The 27551-nt window shown below is 56.0% G+C and overlaps 2 protein-coding genes and 1 long non-coding RNA gene across 10 annotated transcripts; 2 read left to right on the forward strand and 1 right to left on the reverse strand.

Moving 5' to 3' along the window:
* Positions 1-12220, reverse strand: LOC129560971 (uncharacterized). Of its 2 annotated transcripts, none has more exons than XR_008686900.2 (3): positions 12026-12220; positions 11297-11405; positions 1-7492 (listed from the first exon to the last, which is right to left on the reverse strand). It is a non-coding gene; the product is annotated as an uncharacterized LOC129560971 (long non-coding RNA). The 2 variants fall into 2 exon arrangements; XR_008686899.2 differs by lacking the exon at positions 12026-12220 and adding an exon at positions 11630-11768.
* Positions 8328-9961, forward strand: ABHD16B (abhydrolase domain containing 16B). The gene has a single exon (XM_055433193.2). The coding sequence runs from the start codon at positions 8328-8330 to the stop codon at positions 9738-9740; it is 1413 nt and encodes a 470-aa protein (XP_055289168.1). The 3' UTR covers positions 9741-9961.
* TPD52L2 (TPD52 like 2) lies at positions 11466-26383 on the forward strand. 7 transcript variants are annotated; one of them, XM_055433204.2, is made up of 9 exons: positions 11466-11625; positions 14026-14171; positions 16113-16261; positions 17103-17162; positions 20846-20947; positions 23739-23765; positions 24526-24570; positions 25584-25632; positions 26153-26383. In XM_055433204.2, exons 1-9 carry the CDS (start codon positions 11607-11609, stop codon positions 26246-26248), a joined length of 693 nt encoding a protein of 230 aa, XP_055289179.2. In that variant the 5' UTR covers positions 11466-11606; the 3' UTR covers positions 26249-26383. The 7 variants fall into 7 exon arrangements, with proteins under 7 accessions (XP_055289179.2, XP_055289187.2, XP_055289195.2 ...); XM_055433212.2 differs by having other exon boundaries at positions 24529-24570; XM_055433233.2 differs by lacking the exon at positions 11466-11625 and adding an exon at positions 11780-11911.
* Positions 26384-27551: the final 1168 nt, after the last annotated feature.

Below are 27551 nucleotides of genomic sequence, written 5' to 3' on the forward strand. Positions count from 1 at the left end.
GTAAAAAATTAGGCTTTATTGGTGTATAATTTACATGCAACGATATTCCCCCATATGAAGTGTGCAATTTGATGAGTTTTGACAAACCTATCATCACGCAACCACCTGCACTATTACAACATAGAACATTCCATCACCCGCAACACCTCAGCCTCGCGGTGCTCACTCTGCCCCCGCCAGCCCTGCCCACCACTGATCTGCTGTCACTGTCGTTTTGTCTTTCCTGGGATTTCACATAAACAAAGCCACGCAGGATGGGGTCTTCCGGACCCGGTGCCTTTCTCGTTCTGTGCATCAGCCATCCACTCCTCTTTCCATTCGCCAGCTGACAGACATTTGGGGTTTTCCAGGGTGGGGCATGTGACCAATGCTGCTGCGAATCTGAAGACAGCCCTAAGTGTGAGCATGTTGCACTGCTTTGGGGTAAATGCCCAGGAATGGGATTGTGGGATCCTTCTGATGCTGGTTTTCTAAATCTTTGTATGTGTCTGTTTTCGCTCTGTCCCACCCGGCTGTGAGCCCCCCAGGGGGAGAGATGTCACCTGTGTTGCTCACTGCCATGATCAGAGCCCAGTGCAACTCTGTGCCAAGACTGTATTCGCCATGGGTATTTGTCCACCATGTGAGTGAATGAAGCGGTAACGGTGGTGCCTGGGATGGTGGGTTTGGTGATGCTGATGGGAAGTGATGATGGCGTTGAAGGTGGTGGAGGTGACGACGGGGATGGAGGTGACCAGTTGGGGAGAGTGACAGACTGCTGGCGCTGATGGAGGTGGTGTTTCTAAAGGTGATGCTTAGAACAGCTTCCTTCACCCTCCTTGGAGATGCAGTGTCCCTCTTTGAATGTCTCTTCCACCTCCTCACCTCCAAGATCTCCAGTCCCCCATGCCAGAGTCACACCTTGGAGCAGGCTGTCAGGCAAATGCACATCCATCCTGAAGCAACTCTTCCTACTGGCTCCCAGTATGGCCACACCCGGACTGTCACAGCTGTGACATCTCACCAGAAGCAACCCTCCTTTCTCCCAAACACTCGGCCTCCCCACCCTTTGGCTTCCATCTTATCCTATTTAGATTTCATATTTTCTCTCAAAAATACCACAAGTGTTAGCATCTCCATCCTCTCCTGGCTTCTCTCTCTCCTTGGCTACACCTAAGCGGCTGCTGTCTACCAGAGAATCCACCAGCAGACCCTGGACACACCTGGTCCGCCTGCATTCCTTCCAGGCCACTGTGCCTGCCTACTCCCCACCCTCCTTGCTGGCCTCCCTGCCTTCTGGAGCCTTCCTCCAGCTTGAGCCCCACACCTGCCTCCAGCCCTCCTCCACAAAGCAGTGACCGCACAGAAATGCAAACCTGAGTCTGGAACATTCCTGCTGAATCTCATTGGCTTGAGTAGTGGCTTCCTCTCAAACCCCTCTCCCCAGTCAACCACACCCTACATGATCTCCATGAGCTCCGCCCCCCTTTCCTGTACTCATTTCTGCCCCTGCTCCTGGGTTCCAGCCACACTGGTCTCTTTTATTCCTCCAAGGTGCCAGGTTTCCTTCAGCCCTAAGCCCCTCCCAAGGCCAGGCCCCCGCACCACAGTCTAACTCACAGTGAACTCGTCATTTTCCTGGTCTCAGCACCTGCCGCTCTCCTGCCCTTCCCACTCCAGGTGGGCAACCACTGGGTGTTCCCTGCTGAAAAGCCCTTCTTCACGCTAAGCCCTTACTTCTCTCCAGCAAGCACCCTGGGGGCAGAGGTAGACTGCCCTGTCCCCAGCCAGTCTGCAGCAGACCCTTCGTGAATAGTTCCTGTTGAGAAAGTGAGGGGGGATTGGAGGCCAGTGATTCAGTTCATCACCAGGAGCACAGGAGGTGACTGAGGAAGAAGAACTAGCTTCCTCTGGGCCTCCTGGAATCCAAGGCAGGACACCGGGCCAGGCCCAGGCAGTGGTCATCACAGCCCAAGGGATTTGAGAGACTCCAGCCTGTGCGGATCCCAGGCACTGCCTCGGACTTTCCAGGGGGCTTTGCCACGGAGGTCGCCCGGGCATTTCCTGCCCAGTCTCACTCCCTGAGGCCCCAGCCCTGTGGCCCTGCTCCTTCCTCCCCCGCCAGGGGGGTTTCCACCCAGCCCGAGCCCCGCTATTTTTAGCTCAGGGAGCAGGACCAATCCTGGCCCCATCACTTCCCCCAGGGAGCCTGGGCAAAATGGGGGCTGGGCGCCAGAGGCTGGGGAGGTGGCAGCCTGGCAGCCCTTCCCTTCCTTGGTCCCCAACTCCCCAAGTCACCAGTGTACATCTTGGCAGCCCAGGTGGCTAGTGCATGGGCCCCATAGGCAGGGGTTCCAGTCCTCGGGTGGGGTGGGCCCAGGGCCTGGGTGGGCTACCGCCCACTTCCTGTAGCCTCGCCCCAGCACTTCAAAGGCCGCTGGCGGCCCTGTGGTCACTCCCGGCTCCCACGCAGCCCAACCAGAGGGGCGGGCCGGGCGCAGGAGCCCCGGCAGCCGAGTCCTGCTCCGGCAGCTTCAAAGCGCTGGGTGGGCAGCCCTGCGGTTATATCCCCAGGACAGGCGGTGTGAGGCGGGGACAGGAAGGGGGAATAAGGGGCCCCTCTGCTTCTGTGTCCTCCCCACCCCACTGCCTTCCTGGGTGGGCTCGGGGCAAAGGCCCAGACTCTCCTGGTCCCAGAGCCTGTCCTGGGGCCTGGACACCTGGGGTGGAGATGCCCTGGTGGTGTATGTTGTGTGTGCGGTCCAAGTGGGCTCACCCTGGAGTGCAGCCCCCCTAGAGAAACCTCAGGAACCAAAATGGGGGCCACTCCTCCTGGACTCCTCAGGGCCCTGGCTGAGCTTAGGGGATGCAGCGGACAGCCTTTCCTTTCTCCCCTGTCCCCCCTCCCTTCTCGCCCCACTTTCCTGCCTGAAGCGGGGGCAGCTGGGAGGGGAGGGGACAGAGGGAAGAAGGGCCTGCCTGTCTGGGCCCTGGAGGGCCCTGCCCCCACCCTCCACGGAGGTGGGCTGGACGGGCTGCGGTGGGCTTGACCTCGAGCCAGCTCCCCAGGGACCCGAGAAGTGAGAGGGGTGGGGGAGCCAGAGCCGGCAGCAGCAGACTTTGAGAACAGAGAGTGCCTGTGCGCAAGTGGGGGAGGAAACTTCCAGGGTCCCCTGGGGTCAGCTCCAGGACAGTTGCCATTTTTAATCTGCACAAGAGACTTAGAAGGAGCCGCAAGGGCTGTAACCTAGATCCGCTCCAGCCGCTCCCAGCAGTGCAACCCAAGAACAGCCCCCTCCCCCTGCCGTGTGCCCAGACAGGCTGAGCGGACCCTTGTGGAGACCCCATCCAGGGTCCTCGGGGGCCTTGCAGGGTCCTGCCTACTCTGGACTGGATTTGTGCCCCACCCCCAGTCTCCAGACTCTTCCCCTCCTCCTCCATCTGGGGTGTAGTGGAGGGCTCATGAAGGAGCTCCACTAGTGAGCCCCCAGCCCTGACGCCTGGCCTAAGCAGAAGTTGGCTTCAGCCTACCCACTCAGGCAGGTGGGAGACCCACACCCCAGGAAGGATGGCCTAAGGCCACCCTTAGATCTAAGGATGGCTACCCCTACCCTGTCCACGCCCAGGCTGTTTCCTGCTCTCCAGAGGAGAGCTGAGGGCTCAGCTCCTGAGACCCCATCCCTCCCACCACCCTTCCAGTTTCTTTACTCTTGGGGTGACTGCCAAGACCCAGGATGCTGCTGGGGGTGGAATGGGGGCTTCCCAGTAACAGTTTCCAAAGAGGAACTGCCACATCCCTGGGGCAGCAGGAAGAGGTGACCAGTGCTGGGGTGGGGACTCCAGCTCCCTCCAGTTCTCAAGGACCTCTGCCTGGGCCACCCCTTTGGAGACACTGCCCCCATTCTGTCTCACCACCAGGAGAAAAATGTTGACAGTTCTGTGTGGAGGAACCAGGAAGGAGAGGCAACTTCTGTGCCCTCTGGGGATCTGGGCCTGCCCTGCCAGAGTCTGAGTCCCCAGGAGAGACTCTATGGGTGGGGACCAGGGCTCCAGCTGGGGAGGCGGCTGGGGCAAGTGGATGAGGAGCCATCTCAGGCCCTCTACTCTGGTCCCTTTTCCCGCCACCACCACTGGTTTTCAGGGGCCCATGCTGAAAATGTACCACCCTAACCCCAAAAACCTGCCTCCCAGGCCAAGCATATCCCATCCTTTCCATCACCCCCAACCTGCATAATCTCCCCTTGCCAGAGCCACGGCTGGCTGAGATCCAGGCCATGGTTTCCATCTGGCCACCATGAGAGATGCTGGCCAGTCTGGGGGTCCCACAGGTGAGGGGCCTCCCAGGGGCAGCGGGAAAAAAGCAGGGCTGGATTGCCTGACTGATGGAATGGCTTCTGGTGCCTGGTCAGCTGGTCAGGATCAGTCAACATTCATTAAGCATATAGATATACAGCCCGGCAAATACTGAACCACCGCACTCCTGGCCATGCTGGGGAGCTCCCTACATGACACAGGCCAGCACAAGCTTTTGGAAAAGCAATCTGGCATTGTCCCCACCCCGGGACACACTCTTATGACTCTGGTGTGGTGAGGAAGCCCTGAGAGGCAGGGTCCTTGGGCAAGGGTGCCGCTGGCAGCCACGGCTTAAGGGAAAGATCTGGAAACCTGGGTCCCCACCAGCAGAGGGGGCACTGGGGCATTAGTGTCTCACGTGGGGAGGAGTGGCTGCTGGCATCTGCAGGCATGCAGTGATGCTCACGAGAAAGGCCATCTGCCCAGCAACGTGCACATAATAAAATACCCTACTAGCTGGGCCTGTGGGTGGACATGTCTGTGGGCAAGAAGACAAGGTTATGGTCTCTGGGTACCAGAGAGGAGACTGGTAAGGACTGTTACCTTTCCTGAGCCCTGAATGACTCATGGCAGGGAGCCCATGTGACACTGTGAATAACATCATGTAGCTGGCACCTTACATCAAAGCCTGTGGGGGGGCTGCAGCATTGGGAAGGATGAGCCCACGTCCAGGAGCTCCCAGTCAGAGGTGAAACTGTACCCGGAGTCAGTGGGGTGACGTTCCAGTCGTGCAGGGGACCCCGGGGACCATCTCAGGAGCCGGGCTATGTGTGGCCTGTGTACAGTGCAGCCCCCAGGGGTGGCTTCTTTACCCTGACAGGGGGGCAGTGGGAGGGGAGGCTGAGACTGACCTGCAGGAAGGCAGGAGAGGGTGTGGGCGTGCATGGCTCCCCACAAACCCCGCCATCCGTGAGGGCGCCGGTAACTCTGTGACTCCAGATGTTCAGCAGCTGTCTTGGCCATTTCCGCCCTCCTCTGACCCCGCATCCGCCAGGAAGCGTCCCCTCCTGGCCTCAGGCTCCCAGCCACCCCCCACCTTCCCTGCACCCCATTTCCTGAGCAGAGGCGTTTGTGCAGACTCAGCTCCCCTCCTGCGGGGCAGCGGCAGCTTTCCCAAGGACAGCGCTGCCTCAGAGCCTGGACGCCCCTGTGAGGGCTCTGATTCCACCCCCGCCGTTCCAGCCTCTGGGACTGGTTTTCTCTCTCTCCTTCCTTCCTTCCCTGAGGTTGCCAGCCTATATCAGGGCCTCTGGGGAAGCTGAGCAGAACTGGCCAGGAGGGAGCCCTGCTCAGCGGGGGAGGGTGGGAACCCTGCAGGGCGGAGGCCAGAGGTCAGAGAGCCCAGCCGACCCAGGCCGAGGGGGTGGGGGGGAGTGCATGCTCAGATGTCCCCTGGTGGACACTGCTGGGTGGCCTCTGGGTCACTGCTGGGTGGACACTGCTGGGTTCACAACTTCACCTTCCCTGAGCAACCGTTACACAAGAAGCCACTGCGGCTACAGCTGGTCCAGTCTAGTGGGGTCTCCTGGAGAGGAGACAGCTGGAGGAGGGCTCCTTTCTTGTCATGTGCCTTCCTGTCTCAACAGAGCTGGTGGTTCTGGGATATCTGGGCTCCTGTGGGTTGGGGGCAGGGCTGGGGGTCAGGGCTGAGGCCAGACACAGGTTAAAGGCTCTGGGGGCGGGGTCAGCAGCTCCGGTCTGCTGACCTCTGCCCCTCTAGAATCCAGCCTCTGGCTGCTCCCTCTCCTCTGAGCTTCCTGCTCCTCCGGGGCAGCCAAGGGCAGGCAGGTGGGCCTGGCCAAAGGAAAGCCTCTATTTCCAACCAAGATGGGAGGCTGCCCCCAGGAGGGCGTTGCCTCTCCGCACCGCACCTGTCTTTGTAGGACCATCCTGCAGTACACCCCACTGCATCCTCTGTGTCTGCCGGGACTCAGACTGAGGACGCCACAGGGCCTCTGCTCTGCTGCTGGGGTCGCTCCTGAGGGCTCACAAGATGAATCTGGAGTCTCTTGAGTCTGCACTTTCCCCCCACCCCCCATGCTAGGGTATGTGTTTATGAAAGAGGTTCCTAGGAGAGGAAATGTCCACATCCTCCTCAAGGTCCCATCTCTACCTCTGACCTCAGGGCTGGGTGGATAATTCAGGAGGGCCAGGACCACCCATCCCCCTAGACAGCTCTGCCCATCACCTGACCCAGGTTCCCCCACTGCCCCTGCTGCCACCCAAGATGCAGGAGAGAGGCGAGGTGGTTACAGGGCAGAAGGAATAGGAGCGGAGCCCTTGCCCAGGGGGACAGTGGACCCTGGGCCACCCTCTAGGGTCTCAGGACCTAACTGATGAGTGAAACAGCCCAGAGTGGGATAGGAGCTGGATGATCAGGAAGATCTGGACCTCAGAGCCTGTGGGGAGGCATCCTGGGGGTAGAGTTTCCAGATTTAGCAAAAAACCAGGATATCCAGTTAGAGTTGAACTTCAAATAAGCAATATTTTCATATGAGTATGTTCCATGCAATGTTTAGGACATACTTATACTCAGAAAGCTTCGGTTGTTTCCTTGAAATTGAACTTTAACTGGGTTTTCTGTATTTTACCTGGCAATGGGTGTGGAGGATGAATATTCAACCCTTTCAGCTCACTCACTGCCCATTGACCCCTCCTGCCCACAAACCCCAAAGGACAGCAGTGATCCTCAGCTCTGCTTCTCAAGCCAGGTGGGGGCTGAATGGGCCAGCAATGCCTCCAACTCAGCTGCACAGAGCATTAAAGCAGAGCGAACTTGGGCCTGGAGCCCCTCCCCAGAGGGCTGGGCTCTGGGTCTCCTGGGTTCCAAGGAGTGGGCTGGGTTTTAGGTCCATGCAACTGTTGAGCCAGGAGCCTGGCTCTTCCCTGCCTCCCTGCCCCCGGGGACTCTGTCTCGCCCTCATCAGGTGGGCCAGCTCTCACTGGTGCAGGACAGAAAGGAAAACCCAATAAAGCCCTCCAGAAAAGAGGAAGGGACAGCTTGTGGGGTGGTTTCTGGGGGAGGAGGGCTCAACCGAGGGCTCAAAATGAGGAACACTGGCCAGGAAGGACCCACCTGGAGAAGGTCATTGCCTCTGCAGGCGCCAGTGGAAAGAGGATCCAGAACAGGCGGGGGTTTCCAGACTGCACTCACCCCTTCCTGGGAAAGAAGGTGAGGAGGGTCGGGGTGCAGGCAGTGAGCAAAGAGCCCCAGCAGCCAGCCTCCACTGCTCCCCCAAGGGACTTCCTGAGCTTTGCCCCTGCCCCTGGAGTGCTGGGCAGAGAACTGCTCCCCCAACCCACCCCCCTCTCCCTCACCCTGCTTGTAGGGGAGCTGGGGCCCATGTAGCCTTTTCAGACTCACAGCCTGATCCCCAGGGCTGCTTCCTCCTGCCTCTGATCCCTCTCTCACCAGGGTAAGTACCTTGGAAGGTGGGCAGGTGGTTCCCACCTCAAGCTGGCTCAAGGCAGTGGGTGTCCCTGCATTTTTCTCAGTGAGACCCAGGAAGAGGTCAGTCCGACCTGTGTGTCCACCTACAGCTCAGGGAGGAGGGGACCGGGCGCTGCTCAGTCTTGGGTGGAGGTGGGTTTGCCCTTAGGTGAGAGGCTAATGAAACCTCGAGGATTAGGGTCAGAGAAGGTCTGTTGAGGGTGTGGCCGCGCCGAGGTCCTGAAGCTGTGTCCCGGGGGCGGGGCAGAACTGGGTCCACCACGCCTGCGAACCCTTTGTGCGCCCATCATGGGTCTCTCCCCAGGCAACGGTGACTCACAAAGCTGGCATGAGCCAAGCAGAAGCCGACTCCCCAGGGCCCCGGCAGGCCCAGGTCACAAAAGCCACGAGGGTCAAGCTCCAAAGAGACATGTCCTGAGGCGGCCCAGCGCGCGCCCACCCCTGCCGCCGCCCGCTGGGCCGGGCCTGGGCCTCCCACCGCCACCGCGATCCCGGGCTGGCGACTGGGTCTTAGGGCTCAGTCAGCACTCAAGGCCTCGTGCCCATGTGCCTGGTCTGCTTCGTGAAAGCGCTGGTGCACGTGTTCAAGATATACCTGACAGCCAACTACACCTACAACTTCCGCGGCTGGCCGGTGGACTTCCGCTGGGATGACGTGCGCGCCGCCGGCGGGAGCGGCAGCAGTCACCGCGCGCTGACGTGCGCGGCGGCCGCTGCCGGCGTGTGGCTACTGCGGGGCGCAGCTCTGGGAGAGGACTCGCAGGTTCGGCCGCCGCGCGCGGCGCGCAGCCAGGCCCAGTGCCTCCTGCAGCAGATCCGCGAGCTGCCCAGCCAGCTCGCCAGCTATGCGCTGGCCCACTCGCTGGGCCGTTGGCTTGTGTATCCCGGCTCCATGTTTCTGATGACGCGCGCACTGCTACCGCTGCTGCAGCAAGGCCAGGAACGCCTGGTGGAGCGCTACCGCGGCCGGCGAGCCAAGCTGGTGGCCTGTGACGGCAACGAGATCGACACCATGTTCATGGACCGCCGCCAGCACCCGGGCAGCCACGGCCGCGGGCTGCGCCTGGTTATCTGCTGCGAGGGCAACGCCGGCTTCTACGAGATGGGCTGCCTATCGGCGCCGCTGGAGGCCGGCTACTCTGTGCTGGGCTGGAACCACCCGGGCTTCGGGGGCAGCACGGGCGCGCCGTTCCCTCAGCATGATGCCAATGCCATGGACGTGGTGGTCAAGTACGCGCTGCACCGCCTGCACTTCCCGCCCGCACACGTGGTGGTCTATGGCTGGTCTATTGGCGGCTTCACGGCCACGTGGGCCACCATGACGTACCCGGAGCTGGGCGCGCTGGTGCTCGATGCCACCTTCGACGATCTTGTGCCGCTGGCGCTGAAGGTCATGCCCCACAGCTGGAAAGGGCTGGTGGTGCGCACGGTGCGTGAGCACTTCAATCTCAACGTGGCCGAGCAGCTGTGTCGCTACCCTGGGCCGGTGCTGCTGCTCCGGCGCACACAGGACGACGTGGTCAGCACCTCGGGCCACCAGCGCCCCCTGCCGTCGGGCGTCGTGGAGGGCAACCGCGGCAATGAGCTGCTCCTGCGCCTGCTGCAGCACCGCTACCCCGCTGTGATGGCGCGCGAGGGCCTCGCCATCGTAACCCGCTGGCTGCGCGCTGGCAGCCTAGCGCAAGAGACCGCCTTCTATGCGCGCTACCGCGTGGACGACGAGTGGTGCCTATCCCTGCTGCGCTCCTACCTCACGCGATGCGAGGACCAGCAGGAGGACGAGGAGGCCCGGGGGTCGCATGGGCTAGCCTTCCCCTGGCTAGTGGGCCAGGGCCTGAGCCCGCGGCGGCGGCGGCAGCTCGCGCTGTACCTGGCGCGCAAGCACCTCAAAAACGTGGAGGCGACCCATTGCAGTCCGCTGGAACCCGAGGACTTTCAGTTGCCCTGGAGGCTGTAGACCGTGCTTCTGCAGGTTCCTTCCCCACCCCCACCCCAAACCAGTAAAGCTGGCCCTGCCCTGGATCCTGATCTGGTGTCTGGCAGAAGGTGGGGGAGTGCAAAGGGATCTTGCACTTTCTCCCTCACTGGGGTGTCCCCTCTCTCCTGTCTCTTTTCATTTCCAAAACTTGTGAACCGTTTCAATCTGTTCCCAGCTGGTAAAGGGAATACAAAGATTAACCTGACCCAGTTTATGGCAACCCTGTGTGATGGATGCCTTGACACCTGGAGAGGATGGTGGGAACACAGGCTGTGGGACGCCAGGAGGCATCCTTCACCTGGCCTGTGTTACAGGATGACTGGGAAAGATGCATGTTGAAGGGTCTGTGAAAGTCACTCGTAACTATGAAAGGACATTGGCTTTGGAAGGGCTGTGACCTCCTCAGGAGTGCAGGTGCAATGCTGCTGCTTCATAGGGTTCCTCCACCCCACTCCTGGCTTCTACAGGATGGGGTTCACCTTGGAACCACAGATTGAGAGTAAGTGGCATGTCCTGGTGGGACTACAGACACATCTGACTGACCACTCATTGCTTTGTTCCTGGCTTAGGGATGCCATACAGAAAGACAGGCCCTCTGCCCACCACCATCTGTAATACGGTTGCTTCCTTACCACCTCCCCTAAATTGCATGAAGCAGGGACTACCAGCTGTTCCCAACCGCTGGGGATAGGAGCTGGCCAGGATGGGTTCAACTAGTAACTGGAAAAACTGAAAGAAGGTAAGTGGAGCAGGCATATAATTGACAGTAGCAGAGCAGGACATGGCCTGGATGCACCTGAGCCAGTGCAGGCGGAGGGAGGTAACTAGGGTGACCTAGAGTACCAGGAAGACCTGTGGGGAGGTGAGCTTTGAACTGAGACAATCAGAGTTACCCAGATAAAGGAAGGGGCTTCCTTCCTAGGCATCAGTACATGCAGAGTCACTTGTTAGGTGGAATGCTCTCCAGAAAGGTCAGATCCTTGAGGGTCTGAATACCACTAAATGGTTGCTTGCAGAGGCAACTAGGTAGCCAAAGAAGGGTAGTTGTGGGACTTGTTTTAGTGGGACCCGGTTGCCTAATGGCTATATACCTCTCCTTTGACAAATCTAGGAAACTCTTCTCCAGAGTCATCTGGAAGCAACTCAACTAGCTGAGTGATGGCAAGTAACTCTGGCCTCAGTTTCCTCATCTGTAAGGGTGAAGGCCCCACCTGGCTCACCAGGTTGTTGTCAAAAGGAAGTAAGAGAACACAGTGCCGAGGGTGGGCGCCTCCAGCCCGGAGAGGCGCTGCCTTTTTCCACGCAATCCCCACACGCTTAAAAATCTCTACAGAAAGGAAGGACTCAAAAAGAAAAAGAATCCCAAAGTCAGAGGGTCAGGTCTCAGAGCGGCCTCAGTCTGACCCGCCAAAGTAAGTGAGCCGGCAGTGGCAAACACGCTGGGGACCTGCAACATGCCCAGCTCCAGACTCTCATAGCCCGATGAAGTACGGTCCTCCCACTTCCCACCTTCCTCGAGCTCCAGACCGTTCTACCTGTGTATCTCGCTGGTGGACCGGCCTCTGTTTCCGACTTCGTCCGCAGCCTCGGCCAATCAGGTTGAAGCGGGACGGGGCCAAAACACTCTCTCGTTGGACACTGCTCCTAGCGGGCGGGGCGAGAGCGGAGCGCACGTCAAAGCGGAAGTGGGTCGTCGCGCCGCTGATTTCGTAAGCCGCCGCGGCTGAGGAGGTTCCGCTGGCTGCTGTGTACGCGGCGAGTTAACACTTGGTGCGGCACACTCGGCTCCCACTGCGCCCGCGAATCGGGTCTCAACGCCAGCTGTGGCCGGGTAGCCATCTAAACATGGACTCCGCCGGCCAAGGTACCTGTGGGCCTCGCGTCGCGTGGTGGGCTCTGGGCCTCTCCGCCGGCGCCCTCCTACCCCGCTGTCCCTCTTCAGCTCCCAGGTGCCTGGCCTAGAAGCTGCAGGCAGGCGTTCCGCCCCCGGCTGGGACTGCTCCGAGCACTGGTTACCCGGCGCCCTTTCGTCGCCTCAGAGCCTTGGGTTTCGTCACTACACCCCCGCCCAACGCTTGCCCGGCTGGCCGCCCTCAGATCCTGCGCAGGGCCCTTGGGGACACTCCATCCGGTCCTGGACGCGGGCCGAGGTGCCGAGCGGCGCCGGGGGGATAGGGTGCGGCGGGGGAAGGGGGGAGGCAACGCCGCCCTCGCGTTGGGCGCAGAGCCCCTTGGGTGGCAACACTGCTCGGAGCCCAGCCTACCTCGGAGTTGTCTCGAGGAGGACGGGTGCAGTGAGTCAGGGGCACACCCAGCATACCAGGCCTCTTTCCGGAACAGACATCCCAGACCAGTTTGAGGTGGCCGCGGCGGGTGGAGCGACCCGTGGAGCGGGTCCAGAAGCTTGAGATTTTAAGGACGTGATACAAGTCTGTCTTCCATCCTGGGGCTCTAGAGGGTGTGGTGATTAAAACTACGTTGATGTAACTTTACTGGATAATTTCAGGATGTTCTTATACTGTTTGACCTGTATGGGCATATTAATTAAACATTAGAATTCGTCACATGCACTGGGTTCGGGTCATAAGAACGACAGACAACTCTGAGCACGTGCTATGTGCCAGACACCATACCAAGTCTGTTTCTGAGATCTTTTCCCATTTTCAGAATAACCTGTTTAGATTGGTCCTTGTATTACCCCCATTTTGCAGATGGTTATACAGGCTGAACTGCGACCCACCCAGGTGAGGGGCTAGCCCCCAGTGTTGCCTACTGCACCAGCCAGTGCTTGTTCTCTGTAGGTCCTTTGTAAGACACTTTCCTGCCTTGGTCTTCTGTAAGTCAGGGGGTCTTCCCCAGTGACTGGGCAGTGCCCAGCGTGATTGGTGAGTGTACAGTTTCATCTGGGGGTGATTTCCGTGGGATCCAGTTTTAGCTTTATAGGTAGACACTACCTGTCTGTGAGCGTTGGTTTTTAAAAATAGAAAAGTTGTAAAGACTTTAAAGCATTTAATGAATTTAAGTATTAAGTAGGTTCAGCATAGAAGATACAAATGATGTAAATAAAACCACATTGGTTGATCTGAGTTAAAAATTTGGATCAATTGATTTAAAAGAAAATGAAACACCCTTCATTTAGTGAGCATCTCTAGAGCACCATAGAAATGCCCAACTCCAGCTGTGTGGACATGTGAAGGGAATGACACAGCCAGCTAAATAGAGCTTCTTTGCTTTTTAAGTGCATTTTATTTTTAGCAGAGTCTAGGATTTCTAAAGTAGATAGGCATATCTGCAATTTAAGACACTTTTGTTTGCAACCTTTATGCCTTTTTATTTATTTATTTATGTGGCCAAGCCAATTGACTTGTATCTTAGTTTGCCAACTAGGGATTGAACCCAGGCCCTCTGCAGTGAAAGTGCAGAGTCTTAGCCACTGGACCACCAGAGAATTCCCTTTAGTTTACTTTTATTTATTTATTTATTTTTTTAGTTTACTTTTAAGTGTGCCAAATACCATACAGAACTTGTTTGTTCACAGAATATGCTGACTGAAAAGGAAGATGTTTTCAGTGTTGACTGTACAATGTACTAAATGATGGTCACGAGTTTGAATTGAAAATTTTGTTCTTGTAAACTTCTAGTTCATACAGGAAAATGCATTTAATATGAAAAGAAAATTTGATGAAGGGATTGAACCTGATCTGGATGTAGCGAGGTGTGTGAGGTAGTGTTCCCCCTGTGCCTTGCTGCAGCCTCTGTGCTGTGGGATGCAGGTTGAGGATGAATTAAACTGGTTTTGTTTTGGTAACTCCTCACAGGGCCTGGATAACTATGTTCCTGTGTGTCATCTTAGCCTGTGCCCTGGCAGAGCAGCTGATTAGAAAATGATGCTGACTGTGTTTACAGCTGTATTAAGTTCCTTCTTTTAAAAAAGAAAAAAATGAAGATCTGTTGGCTCCAGCTGCTTTGTTTGTAGCAAAGATTTTCTGCCTGTGAAGAGAGTATTCTACAGGAGGAGCCAGATTTAGGGAATGGCTGCCTTGTGCCAGCATTTCTGGAACCTGAAGAAGCAACTTACCTGGTCTGAGATGTGGCTGCTATTTGTTTGGTGGCCACAGCCATCATTGTAGAACCTTTCAGAGAAAAGGCATTTTCTCCATATCCTGTCTTGCCTGCCTCCCCAGGGTGAGGCGGAATCTCTGCCCATTTTATTGGTCTATGACTTCTTACTTGATGCACTCTGACCACATTTTGTCTCTGGCAGATATCAACCTGAATTCTCCTAACAAAGGTCTGCTCTCCGACTCCATGACGGATGTCCCTGTGGACACAGCGGTGGCTGCCCAGGCTCCTGCTGTTGAGGGTCTGACAGAGACCGAGGCTGAGGAGCTCAGGGCAGAGCTTGCAAAGGTGCTGTGTCTTGGCTGTACGCTCGGGGGTGCTGTGAGGTTCTGTCTGCCTGAATATGAGCTGGAGTGCTGGCTGTGCTCCAGGGAAATTGCCCTGGGAACCCCACAGAATCTGTCCTCTGCAGCCTTGGCTTGTGTGTGTCTGGCACTTTGCAGGCTCTCTGTGAGGGGAGTGTCCACATGGGCGGCTACTCTGAGCACTCCATCTGCTGCGGGTTTCCCTTTTGGAATAAACGTGACGTTTTCAAGATCCCACAGATGTATCTGCCCCTGGATCTTCATTTTCCTTCTTTTTTCGTGATCTTTTCAAAGTGAGAGTTATTTAAGAAGAACTAGAAATTAAGAATAAAAGTCTCTGCATATAATTTTTATTCAAACCAACTGCCAAGAGTGTTTCTTTTTATGATGTGATACAGAGCCTGATAGTGATTCACTTGAGATTCCAGAATCTGGGGACGTGCACTTGTCATCATCAGTCAGACAGGGGCTGGAGCAAACTTGTCGCAGTTCTCTGCTTCATTTTGGGAGACAAGCCCATCCTGATAACATCCTGGGTCCAGGCTTAGGTCTGAGCAGAACTGGTCGTATGAATGAACCTGGCCCCAGGACCAGGTTTTAGAATGCAGAGGAAGCCATCCTTTCTGAATTGAGCAGAGGTTAAAAGAGAATCATCAAGAAGTCCCAGGAAGCCTGTGTTTTGCCCTTTATTTCAGGACATACTGGTTTAGAGAGTAAAACCACAGTGTCTTTTTCAGAGGTGAATTGTAAAGTGAAGATGCTCTCATTTTAAAATGTCAGCCTGCGTGTCCACAGGCTGTTAAACCCATGTGCCCATGACACCATAAACGGAAAGTTAATGTCACCAAGTGGCACTGCTGGAGTGACTGGTAATAGTTTGGCCTTGGGTGATCCTTGATTTTGAATTGTTTCTTTCTTCAGTATTTTCTAAAGCAAAATCTAGTGATTAGCCAGATAGGGCTCTAACCGGCTGTCAATGCCTTAATCCAAACAGTCACTTTTTAAAGAAAGGATGGTTTTTTAGAGTAGCTGTTCATGTAGAAGCTGAAACTGTTGAGAATCTAAAGCAGAATGGCTCTAAAGGATGCTTCTTTTTGTTGTCCACTCTTTTTAAGACATGAGAAAGTTCTGATCTTTTTTGTCAAGATTTTTCCTGTTGTCCGACTCAAACTACACTAAGCAAAAAAGAATTTTCTTTGGACTTGTGTAAGTGGCTTTTGCCAAGGCTTGCAGCTGACCTTGGGAACACAGATGTCCTAAGGGTTGTTTCTTTGTCACGTGAGTCTCTGGCCATCATCCCTCTGTCAGCTCTGCTTCCTTCCCTCTGTGTATGGAATTCCCCCTGGGTGTAGATGCGACTTGCCTGCCCACCTTTCCACCTTTTGTTGCCCATGCCCAGACCCGGAGTCCAGACAGAAAGGGGCTGCTGTCTTCACACACCCAGTCCAGGCCTCTGACAGGCCTGGCTTGCCATCTGTGGGTAGACACTCAACTGAGGGGATCAGGACAGTTCTCCAGAGAAAGTTGAGGTGCTGGTACCAAATACAAATAGAAGCAATGACCGCTGTAGACTGTTCCTAAGACTCACTGGAAAGAAGTCTGATGCTAGGAGGGATTGGGGGTGGGAGGAGACGGGGATGACAGGGAATGAGATGGCTGGATGGCATCACCGACTCGATGGACATGAGTTTGACCGAACTCCGGGAGTTGGTGATGGACAGGGAGGCCTGGCGTGCTGTGATTCATGGGGTTGCAAAGAGTCGGACATGACTGAGCGACTGAACTGAACTGAAGACAAGTTACGTTTCTATAAATGGAGAAATCTCATGTGATTCTGAGAAACCCTCTTTGTAGCATGTATAAGGATGTCAGTCACTTCCTGCTATAGTGGTGGTTGAAGCCTGGTAACTGCATGCTTTTGCAGGTGGAAGAGGAAATTGTCACTCTGCGCCAGGTGCTGGCAGCCAAGGAGAGGCACTGTGGCGAGCTGAAGAGGAAGCTGGGCCTTTCCGCCTTGGAGGGCCTGAAGCAAAACCTGTCCAGGAGTTGGCATGACATGCAGGTCTCCAACGCGTGAGTGTCTGCCTGCTTGAGGGGGCCTTGAGTCCAGGGGGTGAGGTGTGCCCCCTGGAAGCTGCCAGCTCAGGGCCCTGAATCCTTGTCACTAACCAAATCTGAATTTGGTTTACTCAGAGTTTAGAGTCTGCACATATGGTTTTAAAAGGTGGTGAACATGCTGGTTGTCCCAGCAGAAATTGACAAGAGTATGTTTCAGGGTCTAAATTGGAGAGAATACAAATTAGGTGCTTAATGAGACTGGCTTTTCAGTGGTCCCCATAGGTCAGTGTCTGCTGAAGTGGGCCTGCATCCTTCTTGTGAGTGTGACATGATCATGGCCCCAGAACCTCTGACCCAGCTCTGGATTTGGGGAGTGCAGATGTGTGGCTCCTCTGAAACATATTCTCCAAGGAGGTGGGGTGGGGTGAGTAGGAAATGTTTCACATTGTCTGAGAAGCTGTGTGCCACTGAAAGACCAAGTCGAATTTCATAAATCTCACTTATGAAAAACCCAGTTCTCTGTCTTAGAAACTTGTAGGCTTTAAACCCAAAAGGTGTCTGTCAGAGTTGTGTTTGGGGCAGTGGCAGCGCCCTTCATGCTCCTCACAGCTATTCACCGAGAGACAACTTCTGCTGAGTGGGCAGGCCTGCCTTTGGCATGAGGAGAGCTAGCCAGGCCTGTCCATATGTCCCTGGCCTCAGCCGGCCTACTGACCAGGTCCTGAGCAGAAGCAGGCTGGAGAGCCAGTCTTCCTGCCAGCTGGTCCTTCTGTTTTCCTTGGAATTTCATCTGCAGTTTGAAACCTGCGTTGAAGTAGTTTTTCTAAATAATTTACCACAGACTTTCTGTTTTTAGCTACATGAAAACTTCTGAGAAACTTGGAGAGTGGAATGAGAAAGTGACCCAGTCAGACCTGTGAGTGCCTCCTCCCCTCCCGACACGGCTTTCAGGGATAGGAAGGCCAAGCACACTCATTTCAGCTTATTAGCTGTGGTGTGTCTTGGCTGTTTTATTTTTCATATAATTTTATTCTTCTCAAACACAAAATATCCTTTTAAATTCTACTGGAGAAGAATGCAGGCGCAGAAGGAAGTTCACACTCAGCCCCCAGATGGCACTGGGAACCTCCTCCTGATGTGTGTCCCTTGGATAAGAGGCCAGAGCGGGGGTCAGTCTGGTGATGAACTGGTGGTGCTCCCCTCCTGCAGACCTGGCTCCAGCTGTGGTGCTCTGGGGCTTCACCTGCACTGAGGGGTGGCTCTGGAGTCAGCGCAGCATGGGCTGTGCGGGTCAGATCTTGAAGTAGCTCCTTTGGTCTGAGAGGTGAGCACAGAAACACAGCCATACAGCAAAGAAGCGGGGCATGGAACCCTCATGGTGGCTCTGTCTGTCAGAGCTTAGGCTCAGAAGGACTCCTGGCATTTTACTTGAGATCTGTGAAATAGATAATGGCACTTCATTTGTACGCTAGTCTGATTATATCCTTTGAACTGGGTGGTGCGGTGTTTTAAAATTGTTTTCTGGGATGTCTTGCTTAGAAGGAAGAACTGTGGTTGCCAGAAGGCATGGGCAGAAAGCCCTTCTGCTGTTGGGCTAAAAGGAGACAGTTGCAACCCAGCTTGTCTTGGAGGTGCCTGGAAGCCCAGGTTGGCCGGCTGCCCATGGGATCTTTGCAGCCTAGGTGCATGAGGGCCGTCGGGCGCTAGGTGGGTCTGGCGGTTGGAGTTTCCATGCTGTCGGTGTGGCTTGGTAGGGCGGCCCCAGGCTGGAGGCAGGCTCATGGTGCTGATCGAGGCTGAGAATCGTCTTGGGAGGTCTTGGTGTTGTTCTGGAAAGCCAGCTGCTGGAGCACTGCTTCCCCAGATCACAGTTCTGACTCCTCGGAATGGACTCCATGGTTCTGGGCCCATGTGACCGGCAAGATTGTCTTGTCTCTTGTGCCTCATCAGGCAGTGGCCATGGCCATGAGGTCTCAGCCCCAGATCTGTTGGGAGAGTTGTCAGGCCTGGAGAAATCTCTGCAGTGACAGTACAGGAGGCAAACAGCATGAGACAGCTGTTCTGCAGTCTCTGGGTGCCTGGCTTGTGGCTGCAGGAGGCCATTACCCGGGTTCCTTGCCCACAGCTTCTGGAGGGGATGGTGTGGCTGGAGCCAGCGCCCTGTCTTCCCTAATTCTTGTGGTTGTGGATCCCTTTCAGTGAATGAGAGCATGGCCTGGAAGGGAGGAATTGAGGTGTTTGCAGCCTGAGTGCTCAGCTCTAGTGCTGCGGTGCTGTAGTGAGCACGTTGATGCCACTCGGGGGTTTCAACCCAGCTGTTGATTCAGCAGCCATGCTCTGTTGGTCATGAAGCCATCACCTCATGGGATCCTTTCTTAGGTAGATCAGAATTAAAATCGTGCTTAGAGTGAACATCAATGAATTGCAGTCACTCATTGGCACATTAACCTATTTGGTCGCAGGTGACAGAAGGTATGGCTAAAGATAGTGTCAGCTTAGGAGGGAGGGGTAGGCATCATCTGGTGAGAAACCCCCACTCTAGGCCACCTGCTTGGGGCTGTGACCAGCACTCCCAGCCTGTGTCACCCTTCAGCCCTCCCCACAGCAAATTTGTTCTCAAGCAGCTCCTCTGTGGTCAAGGGGGCCTGGTGAGGCAGGACCGTATCTTCCCATCCTTGTAGCCCAACAACAAGGTGGCCCAGCATGGGAGTCATTGGGCTTTCCCTGGGGTCAGGGAGCTTACCTTCTGGCCAGTCTGGGATCACGTGCCGACACTAGTGGGAGGTGGGGATAGACCCTCCGAGGGAGGATCCCAGAGAAGGAGCATCCTGCTGGCACTCCCTCTCACCGACAGTCAAGCAGCATGGCGGAGCCTGGTGCTCTCAAGCACAGATTGGGCTGAGTTATTGGACGCAGACACATCCTGGCCTCTGCACCACATCCGTCCCAGCGGGGTGCTGCCCTGTGGAGTAGTCTGGAGTGGCCCTAGTGCCTGAGCACCCTTCTGAGTCGCCCTCTGGATGCTCCACTTCTGTTGCCATGTCTTGCGAGACGCCAAGACAGGCCACGATTTAGGGGGCAGCTCTGGGTGAAGGCACCATCAGGTCGGAGGGCGCCGGAGGGAAGCTGGAAACCTTCTGAGAGGAGGGTGTGGACTGTGGGTTTTAGTGTGAATCAGCTGCAGCCTAGAACAGACCTGTTCCTCCACTGGGGGGAGCTTGTCCAGGGCCCAGTTGTCCAGATCCTTGGGTCACTGGGCAGGTTGGTTGGATATTGAGTTCCTGTTCATGTTAGTTCTGAGATTGTGTCAGACTGTCACTGGGGAAGGAATTTTTGGTTGTCAGGTTTTTTAAGGCCTAGAGTGAGAATTAGACATCTTATTAGTTATTGAATTCAAAAAACCCAGAAGCACAGTCTTCAGCAAGGATTTTGGAACTTGTTTTCTACCTGCTGTTAATAGTATGTTAGAGAATTACTGATCTTCCTGGAAATTAAGATAAACTCTATGCCATAGTGACGTCAAGGTATTTCCAGACTTGCTGGGAAGCAGCTCATACTTTGAGGCCCAGGCCCCGCTGTGCTGTGAGGGGCCACTGCCCAGAGAAGGAGGCCCTCCAGGGTGCTCGGATCAGGCCATCCCCACAGGATGGGGAGTGCAGGGGTTGAGGCACAAGGCCGGCCTGAGGGATGTGAGCAGCAGGTGCTCACACAGGGGCTCTTGCAGCAACAGTTGGGGGTAGATGCGGAAGGGGGCCAAGAGCCCCCAGCCAGTGCCACCCAAGCCCACCCTGTGACCTGGGATGCCAGGAGGGTTGGAATTGGTGGGCACCTCTGCCATGTTGAGCTCTCTTTTCCTTGGGGTGCCAGGTTGGCTCAGCAGGAGCCTCTGGGTTTAGGCTGCTGTGTCTTCTGTTTGTGGTTGGGGCTGACGGCTCAAGGTGGCCCCAGGGGTGTTCTTGCCATCCCTGTGGCCCAGGCACCCCACCGATGCCTGTCCCACTGCTGTTGAGGTCACAAACCATCTTGTGGGTGGGTGGGGCAGGAGATCTCCACAGGGTGCCAAGACCACCTCCTTGAGCCAGAACAGTGGCATGAGGTGGAGCTAGGTCTCCCCATTCTCAAAGGACATGGTAGACACAGAACAGAAGGGCTGGAGGGGCTGCTTGGGGTCTGAAGGCCGGCCGGGCACCGCCCGTTTGAGCTGCCAGGCTCAAGCCCTGTGGGTGCAGTTGAGCTGTTCTGTCCTCAGAGGACTGCCTTAGATAAGAAGAGAAAAGAGAAGCCATGTGAGGCCCCTAGGGGCTTGTGTGCCTGGGCTCTGTGGGCTTGTTTGCTATGGAAGTTGGGGAGGTAGGGAAGTGAGTTTCCACAGGGGGAGGAGGAAAGCTTGCGTTATAGGAAGAACAGAAGACAGGGTTATTGCAGGGTGGGGGCAGTCAGGACCTGCAGGTGCTGCTCTGTCCATATGCAAGTCCCCTCCCTGGGGGCCCGGGTTACTGCCCCAACCGCCCCCTCTCTTCTCTGGTTGCCTTGTCCATGGCATACGGGCTGTGGCTGCACCTTTTGTGTGGTTCATTTAACCACTGTTTCTCCTTCCAGCTACAAGAAAACCCAGGAAACCCTGTCTCAGGCGGGACAGAAGACCTCGGCGGCCCTGTCCACTGTGGGCTCTGCCATCAGCCGGAAGCTTGGGGACATGAGGTGAGACTTGCTGGTCCGACACCTCTGCCCTGAGATCTGGGCCGAGCAGGTGGGGTTTTAGGGTGTTTAGATCCATTGGAGGGTCTGGTCTGCAGGAAGCCTGCTGGAGTGGGCAGATGCACCTACCTCAGGTGCTTCTCATCACCCACAGGTATGGCCACACCAGCCCTAGACTGGTTGGTTCACAAACCTGCCTCTACTGGTTGCCTCTTTGCTATTCCTTTTTCTCGTGGTAAGGTGTGGGGGTCCCTATGCCCATGGGTAACTGTACTTGGGGTTGGTGAAGGCTGTGGTTCTTCTTGACGTTCCATGGAGGACAGCTGATTCTGGTCTGGAGGCAGTGGCAGCCTGGACAAATCAAGGACAAGCGTGGTGTGTTTGCCTGGCTTGCTCTTGAGAGCGTGTGGCTGCACACTAGGGCCCCCAGCCAAGCAGTCTGTCTTGGAAGTGGATAATACCATGGGGGGCTGCCTGAGTACCTCTGAAGCAGGCCAGGGGAACTGGGGGCCAGCGTGCAGCAGTGCCCACCCCAGCCTGATGGCCATGACACTCCCATACCAGACTTCACCCTGAGTTTCCTGCTCTGGGCTCTGCTGCTGCCTCTCAGACCTTCCTCTGGGTTGTTGGGGTGAATCAGTGAGAGCAGCGGGCAGCACGGGTCAGCCCCGTCGCCAGAAACCTGGACTTGACCCTGGGTTCTGCTGCCAGCCCTGCCCTGTCCTCTCACAGGTGATAATCCTATGGGGTTGCTGTGGGCTTGGTCTACTGAACTTGGCGTTGAGGGTCCACCCAGTCTTGACCCTTCACTTCTCACCCTTCCTGCCTGCATGGAGTAGGCATTTCCCCACCTCATGGCCTGAGGTTGCCTCCTGGGCCTCAAGGTGGGATCCCTGCCTTGGCCACTGGGCCACAGGCACTCACCAGCCCGGGATCCATCCAGTTGTGCAGAGGACAGCTGGTGCCCAGAGCCAGATTACCTTTTGTTCTTGATTGTTTGATATCATTATACTTCTTCACTCCCTCACCCCCAGCTTTTTATTTTGAAAATTTTAAACCTTTGGAGAAGCTGAACAATCAGTAAGCAGTCCATGCCTCAGGGATGCTCTGCCTGCACTAGGGGTCCTTGCAGACTGCCCTCAGATGCAAGTCTGGCCCATGGTGACTGTGACTTGGACACAAGAGGGACCCCCAAGCAGGGCTCTGCGCAGCAGCCAGGAGGGCCTGTGGCCATCGCTCCCCCAGGCTTCTCACCGTTCAACATGTCCTACCGGATGAGTCTCACTTGGTGGTGGGTGGGATGCCCGTAGTGGTCACCTGAGCTGGGCGGAGGAGTGCCTGGCAGTGAGCTGGTCACATGCCGCTCGTGGCCTGACCTCGCTCCCAGGGCCTGTCACAGGGTGGGGGGTGTGCCTCCTAACGCCTTCCAGAGGCCAGGCTGACGATAGAGCATCTGAAGCATGTGACAGGTCTGCTTCATGCTCTTCTAGGAATGTTCTCTTTGACTTTCAGTGTCATGCCTTCGTGTTCAGTATTCTCACTGTTGCACGTGATCAGAGCATCCTAGGTGGAAGTCAGGCAAGAGGGTAGAACCATTGGTGCAGGCGAGCCAGCTGGGCAGTTCTCACACACGTGGCTTTGCTCTGGGAGGACAGAGCTCAGTGTGCCCCATTCTGCTCAGAATCCAGGGTGGCCATGTTGTGGCTGGTGCTGTGCCCGCCATGTGTGAGCCCTGCTAGTGGAGGAACCGGCCCCTGGTCATGGTTCCTGTTGGCTGGGGTCTCATCCTGAGGCCCCGTGTGCCTGCTGCTGGCTTTGCTCTTGTGATCCCAGTGCTGCTGTGAACTGAGTCTGAGGGGCCTATCCATGTGTCCCTGTTGCCTCACCAAGTGGTCTTGGGTGGCTTGAGGTCGAGGCCCATTAACCTCTGTGGTTTGGAGCTCGAAGCTGACAGAGTTCTCCACTTCTTGAAACAGAGAACCAGGCGCAGGGGGTTTCCCTTGCAAGTTGCAGGTCAGGCGCTGCTCTGTCCTTCAGGCAGCAGTCCCCTGGGTATCTAGAGGGGTCCATCCAGGAGCAGCCCAGTTGAGGGGCTTGCTGCATCCCCAGGGGCAGGGAAATTGATTAGAGTTAGAGTCCCAGTTAAGAGTGAGGTCCGGCAGGGAAATGGATTAGAGTTAGAGTCCCAGTTAAGAGTGAGGTCGGACCTCTTCTAACTATGAGGCTTGTCCTCCCGCCGAGCGGAGTAGGTCCTGCCGCCCAGCAGAGCACAACAGATGCGTCAGGCCATGTGACTGTCACTTCTGAAATGATCTTCATGTTGGGGTGGCCGCCAGGGTGGAGGGGGAATCCGTGGCCCCTTCCCCCCCAACCCCAGCAGATGCCCTTGCATATGTTCTGGTTTTTTGGTCATCTTCTGTTATCCGTGGTGATGGAGCCAAAGCGTGAAGTGCTTGTGGGTGTTGCAGGCCCTGTCGAGGTGCAGGGAGCACACTGGCCCAGTTGGAGTGTAGGCTGATGGGGTCCCAGGTCCTGGGTGAGGTATGGACCCTGGGGGCAGAGGAGCACCTCACGCCTTTGCTCTGCTTGTTTCTCCGGTTTCCTTCTCTCCAGCCTGTGGCGGAGTCAGATGCAAAGGTCCCTCATATGTGACTGTGTGAGGGAGAGTGGGGCAGAGGCTGTACAGGGGCACATGTCCTCCCCCGGTGCCGTGGTCTTGAACGCAGGGCCAGGGTGGGACCGGACGCCCCTCCTAACGCTGCCTCTCTTCTCTCTTCATGCTGCTGCCTTTCAGGGCTCGGCCCTTCTCACACTCCTTTAGGTAAGATTGACACTGGATGCGCCGGGCAGGGCTGTTTACGCTTCAGGGCTGGGAGGCTCTATCTGGCCCTAGGGGGCTATGTGGATAGTGGGACAGCACAGCAAGGTGGTCACCAGTGGTGGGACGGGTCCTGGGCTCCTCCCCTGGTTGTGTAGCTGGCTGGGCACTGTCGCTGCCCGCTCTAACTCTGCCTCATACTGTGGCCATTGGCCCACCCTGACTCTTCCTGGGAGGGGCAACGCTGGCCCTTGAGCCATCATGTCCCCGTGTCCTCTTCCCCCAGGAGTGGTCCTGTCCTTGACGGGGAGCTGGTCTCCTTTCTGCCCTCAGGTGCCTGGGCCCTGGTCAGACAGCCTCCTGAGTGTCCTTTAGCTCATGTTGATCAAGCCGCTCCTCCTGCTTAGAGGCCAGGAACTCCGGAACAGTCGTGACTTTTGATATTCATACTTGTCCTGCTTGTTTTTCTGGGACTTGCTGTGAAATCACATGGGATGCTTGGTGGCTCTTTGCACCAGAAATGTTTTTAATGCCTAGGCTGAAGGCATCTTAGTATCCCTGTCCAGGTGCCTTCCCCCTATAGTGCCACACTTCTGGGGCCATGCAGGGGGCACCAGGGTCAGTTTTCCTGGTTGGAGGGGGGGTGCTTGTGAGGCTTCTCTGTTCTTCCCTGGTACCGGGGGTGGGGCTCAGCTTCCTGCACGGGGAGCCGGTCCTATCCTTGCCTTAACTCTTCCTTCTCTGCTCCTCCCACGCTTCCAAGCAGCAGCCACTCCATCCGCCACTCCATAAGTATGCCAGCCATGAGGTAATGTGCTCCTGTGCCCCACAGCTGCCCGAGCTTGCTGGGACCCCACTGGGAGGCTGGTGGGAGGGGGTGGCTCTGGCTGGTTCATAGCACATCCCCCACACCCCTGACCAGGAACCACCTTCCTTTATCAGTCTCTGGCTCAGATTTGGAGGACACCCATTCTAGGCTGCAGAGCTGGTGGGGGTGAGGCCCAAACTGGGCTCTACCTGGGATTCTTCAGGGCTGCCCTCAGGTTGGGCTGGAAGGGGTAGGGAGGCTTGTACACACCAGCACCCAGGAGGCTGCCAGAGGTCTCCAAGCTTTTTACGGAGACTGTTTATCTTGAGAACAGCCAGAGCCAGGGCCTGTTCCTCCTCGAAGCCCCCACCCATGCTCTCTCTTGCTCTGTAGTGCAGCCTGGGTCGCTACAGAGCTGTCTTCATCCCAGAAGAATCTGTTCCAGCTGCTACCTCCCCTCCCTGAACATTCCTGGGGGTCACTAACAGGCTGCTTCTGGTGGCTTGGGCACAGGGAAGGGGTAGGGCGGGAGACCTGGGCCTGGCCTGCTTTCTTCTCTGCCTCCTCATCACTCTCTGTTCTTAGAATGGGCCTTAGTTTTCCTCTTGCTCGACTTTCTGTGAGAGATCTGTGTGAAGAACACATGGGACTTTCGATAACCCCAGGATGTGTGCATTTAGGGTGCAGCAGAATCATGTGCCCAGCATCCCCCTCCATCCAGTTGAGGGGTCTGCGGTTCGCCCACATGAAGTCTGGGTCTCACCAGCTGCTGGCATGCAGATCCTCTGTCCTGCAGTTGGTGGATGTGGCTGATCTCAGTTCTGTCCTTGGGGAGCCTCCGGAACGTGTGTGCCCCCTCACCTTCTTTTGGCTTGTCACGTTTTTACAGTGAGACCTGGGGATCTTTCTAGGGTCTCTCCAAAGGATGACCCTAACCCCAAGGCCCTTCACATTTAGGAGGGCACACAACCACATGTTCCTTAGAGTACTGACATCTTTTTCTCTCTTTAAAGGAATTCTGCTACCTTCAAGTCGTTTGAGGACCGAGTTGGGACCATCAAGGTAACTGGCCTGGACCTGGGCTACCCAGTATGCTGGCTCAGGGTCTGTCCCTAGACAGGGTTCACAAGCAGTCATAGGAACTGATACTGAGAGCCCTTGTACCCTGTGCGGTCTCCCGTGGTGACACCCAGCAGCGTCACAACCAGGAGAAAACACTGTTGCAGTCATGACAGAGCACAGTTCATCCCCACGGAGACCACAGCCTGCCTTCCCCCGTCCTATCCTGGGCAACACCTAATCTGCTGTCCATTTCGGTCGTCTTGAGAGAGTCATACAGTAGGTGACTGCATGCATCAGTGTGCAGACTTTGGGGCCTGGCTCTTTCTACTCTGATTCCTCAGAGTGACATCCAGGCTATTGCCTATGGCATTGGTTTGTTCCTTTTGTTGCTGAGTGGCGTTCATATTACATACATTCCCACAGAGATTGACTCTTTGAACTCCTAGGAGGGGCATAGGTAGGATCTGTCATGTATGTGCCCTGTCTCATGCTTTTCTCTCTTGGTCTTTCCCATCTGTAGTCTAAAGTTGTTGGTGGCAGAGAGAATGACGGTGACAACCTTCCCTCCCCAACGGGGAGTGGTGACAGACCATTGCCCGATCACATACCTTTCTAAGACTGTAGCGACTTTGCCTGGCCACGGAATAAGCACACCCTCATCACCACAACTGCAACTTCGAATGGTGGGTGTGGAGGACAATTATGCCATCCCCATGGAGACGTGGTCGCCGCGCTTACATGGGTCAGAGAACACGCCTTGTCCACAGATGCCTCCCCCTCTGTCAGATCAGCAGATCATTTCACCATCCTGCCTTAGGGCAGGGAGTGGGCAGGGTGGTGGGTCCCAGGGTGACTGAGCCAAAGCCAGGCTTCTGTTGGGAATCTCTTAGTTGGTCAGCATGTTTAAAGGGGGGGATGTGATAAGCGTAAAATGCTCTGCATTTTCCGAAGTCTTTCCGTAAGTCACAGAAGGACGAGTCATCCAAAAAGCCCTGCCTGATCTGCAGTTTAATTTCAAAATGCTAAACAGGAAAACTATCCATTTTCTGAGACTGTCTAGAAAGAAGCTGATTATCAGCAGCTGCCTAATTGTTACACTAACAATCTAGCTTTAACAAAAGCAAATTCTTTATTTTCTATAAATGCAGTGGGTTTTTCAAAAAGTCAAACTAAGTGAAGCAGCTTTAGCCTCATAGTTAGAAAGTATTTCTTTGGACTCAAGCTGAAATGCACGCCTTACATCGCCTTATGCTTTGTTTATAATGTTTTTATATACAAACAAGGATTCTTCAGTGGGTTTTGAGCATTATGTAAAACCCTGCATCCAGCCAAGGGGCAGCACGGCTGTGCCAGTGCTGTGTTTTATTTCATGAGTGCACTCCATCCCTGTGTAGAAACTGGCTTCTCTCCTCTTGGTGACCACAGCAGCACCTGCTGGCCAGTGGGGATGGAGACAGGAGAAAGACCAGCCCCACCATGGAAGGCCGGTGTTGCCCTTGCGCAAACCAGCCCTGGCCGGCTCCTCCCTGGTCGGCAGCTGCAGCCTGCGGGTATGCCACATGCTGGGGCTGGCAAGCAGCAGGGAGACCCTGCAGGTAGGTCAGGGCTGGGGCTTCGGGTCAGCTGGGACTCTGTTGTTGCCTTTTCTCAGGAGCTACAAAGATCTCTTTCTCCTCTGATGCTGCCACAGCCCAGCAGCCTCACCCCTGGCCCCATGTCTGGTGCATCTGGAGGGGCAGCTCTGTGCCTTACAGGCTTTTGGTGGGCAGAGACCTCGACCGCCTGTGTGTGCTTTTGAGGGGGAGGAGCCATCAGCTTAGTGTCCTCTCTGCTGGACTGTGATGTGCTGCCTGGTACCTGCATGTTCTGGTCACTTCACTCACTTGTGGGGTGGAGGAGCTGCAGTCCACGCTGTGCCT

This window comes from Moschus berezovskii, chromosome 15 (genome assembly GCF_049115385.1).
Source record: "Moschus berezovskii isolate FMDL1 chromosome 15, NW_MosBer_1.0, whole genome shotgun sequence".
In the NCBI taxonomy this organism is placed as follows: Eukaryota; Metazoa; Chordata; class Mammalia; order Artiodactyla; family Moschidae; genus Moschus; species Moschus berezovskii.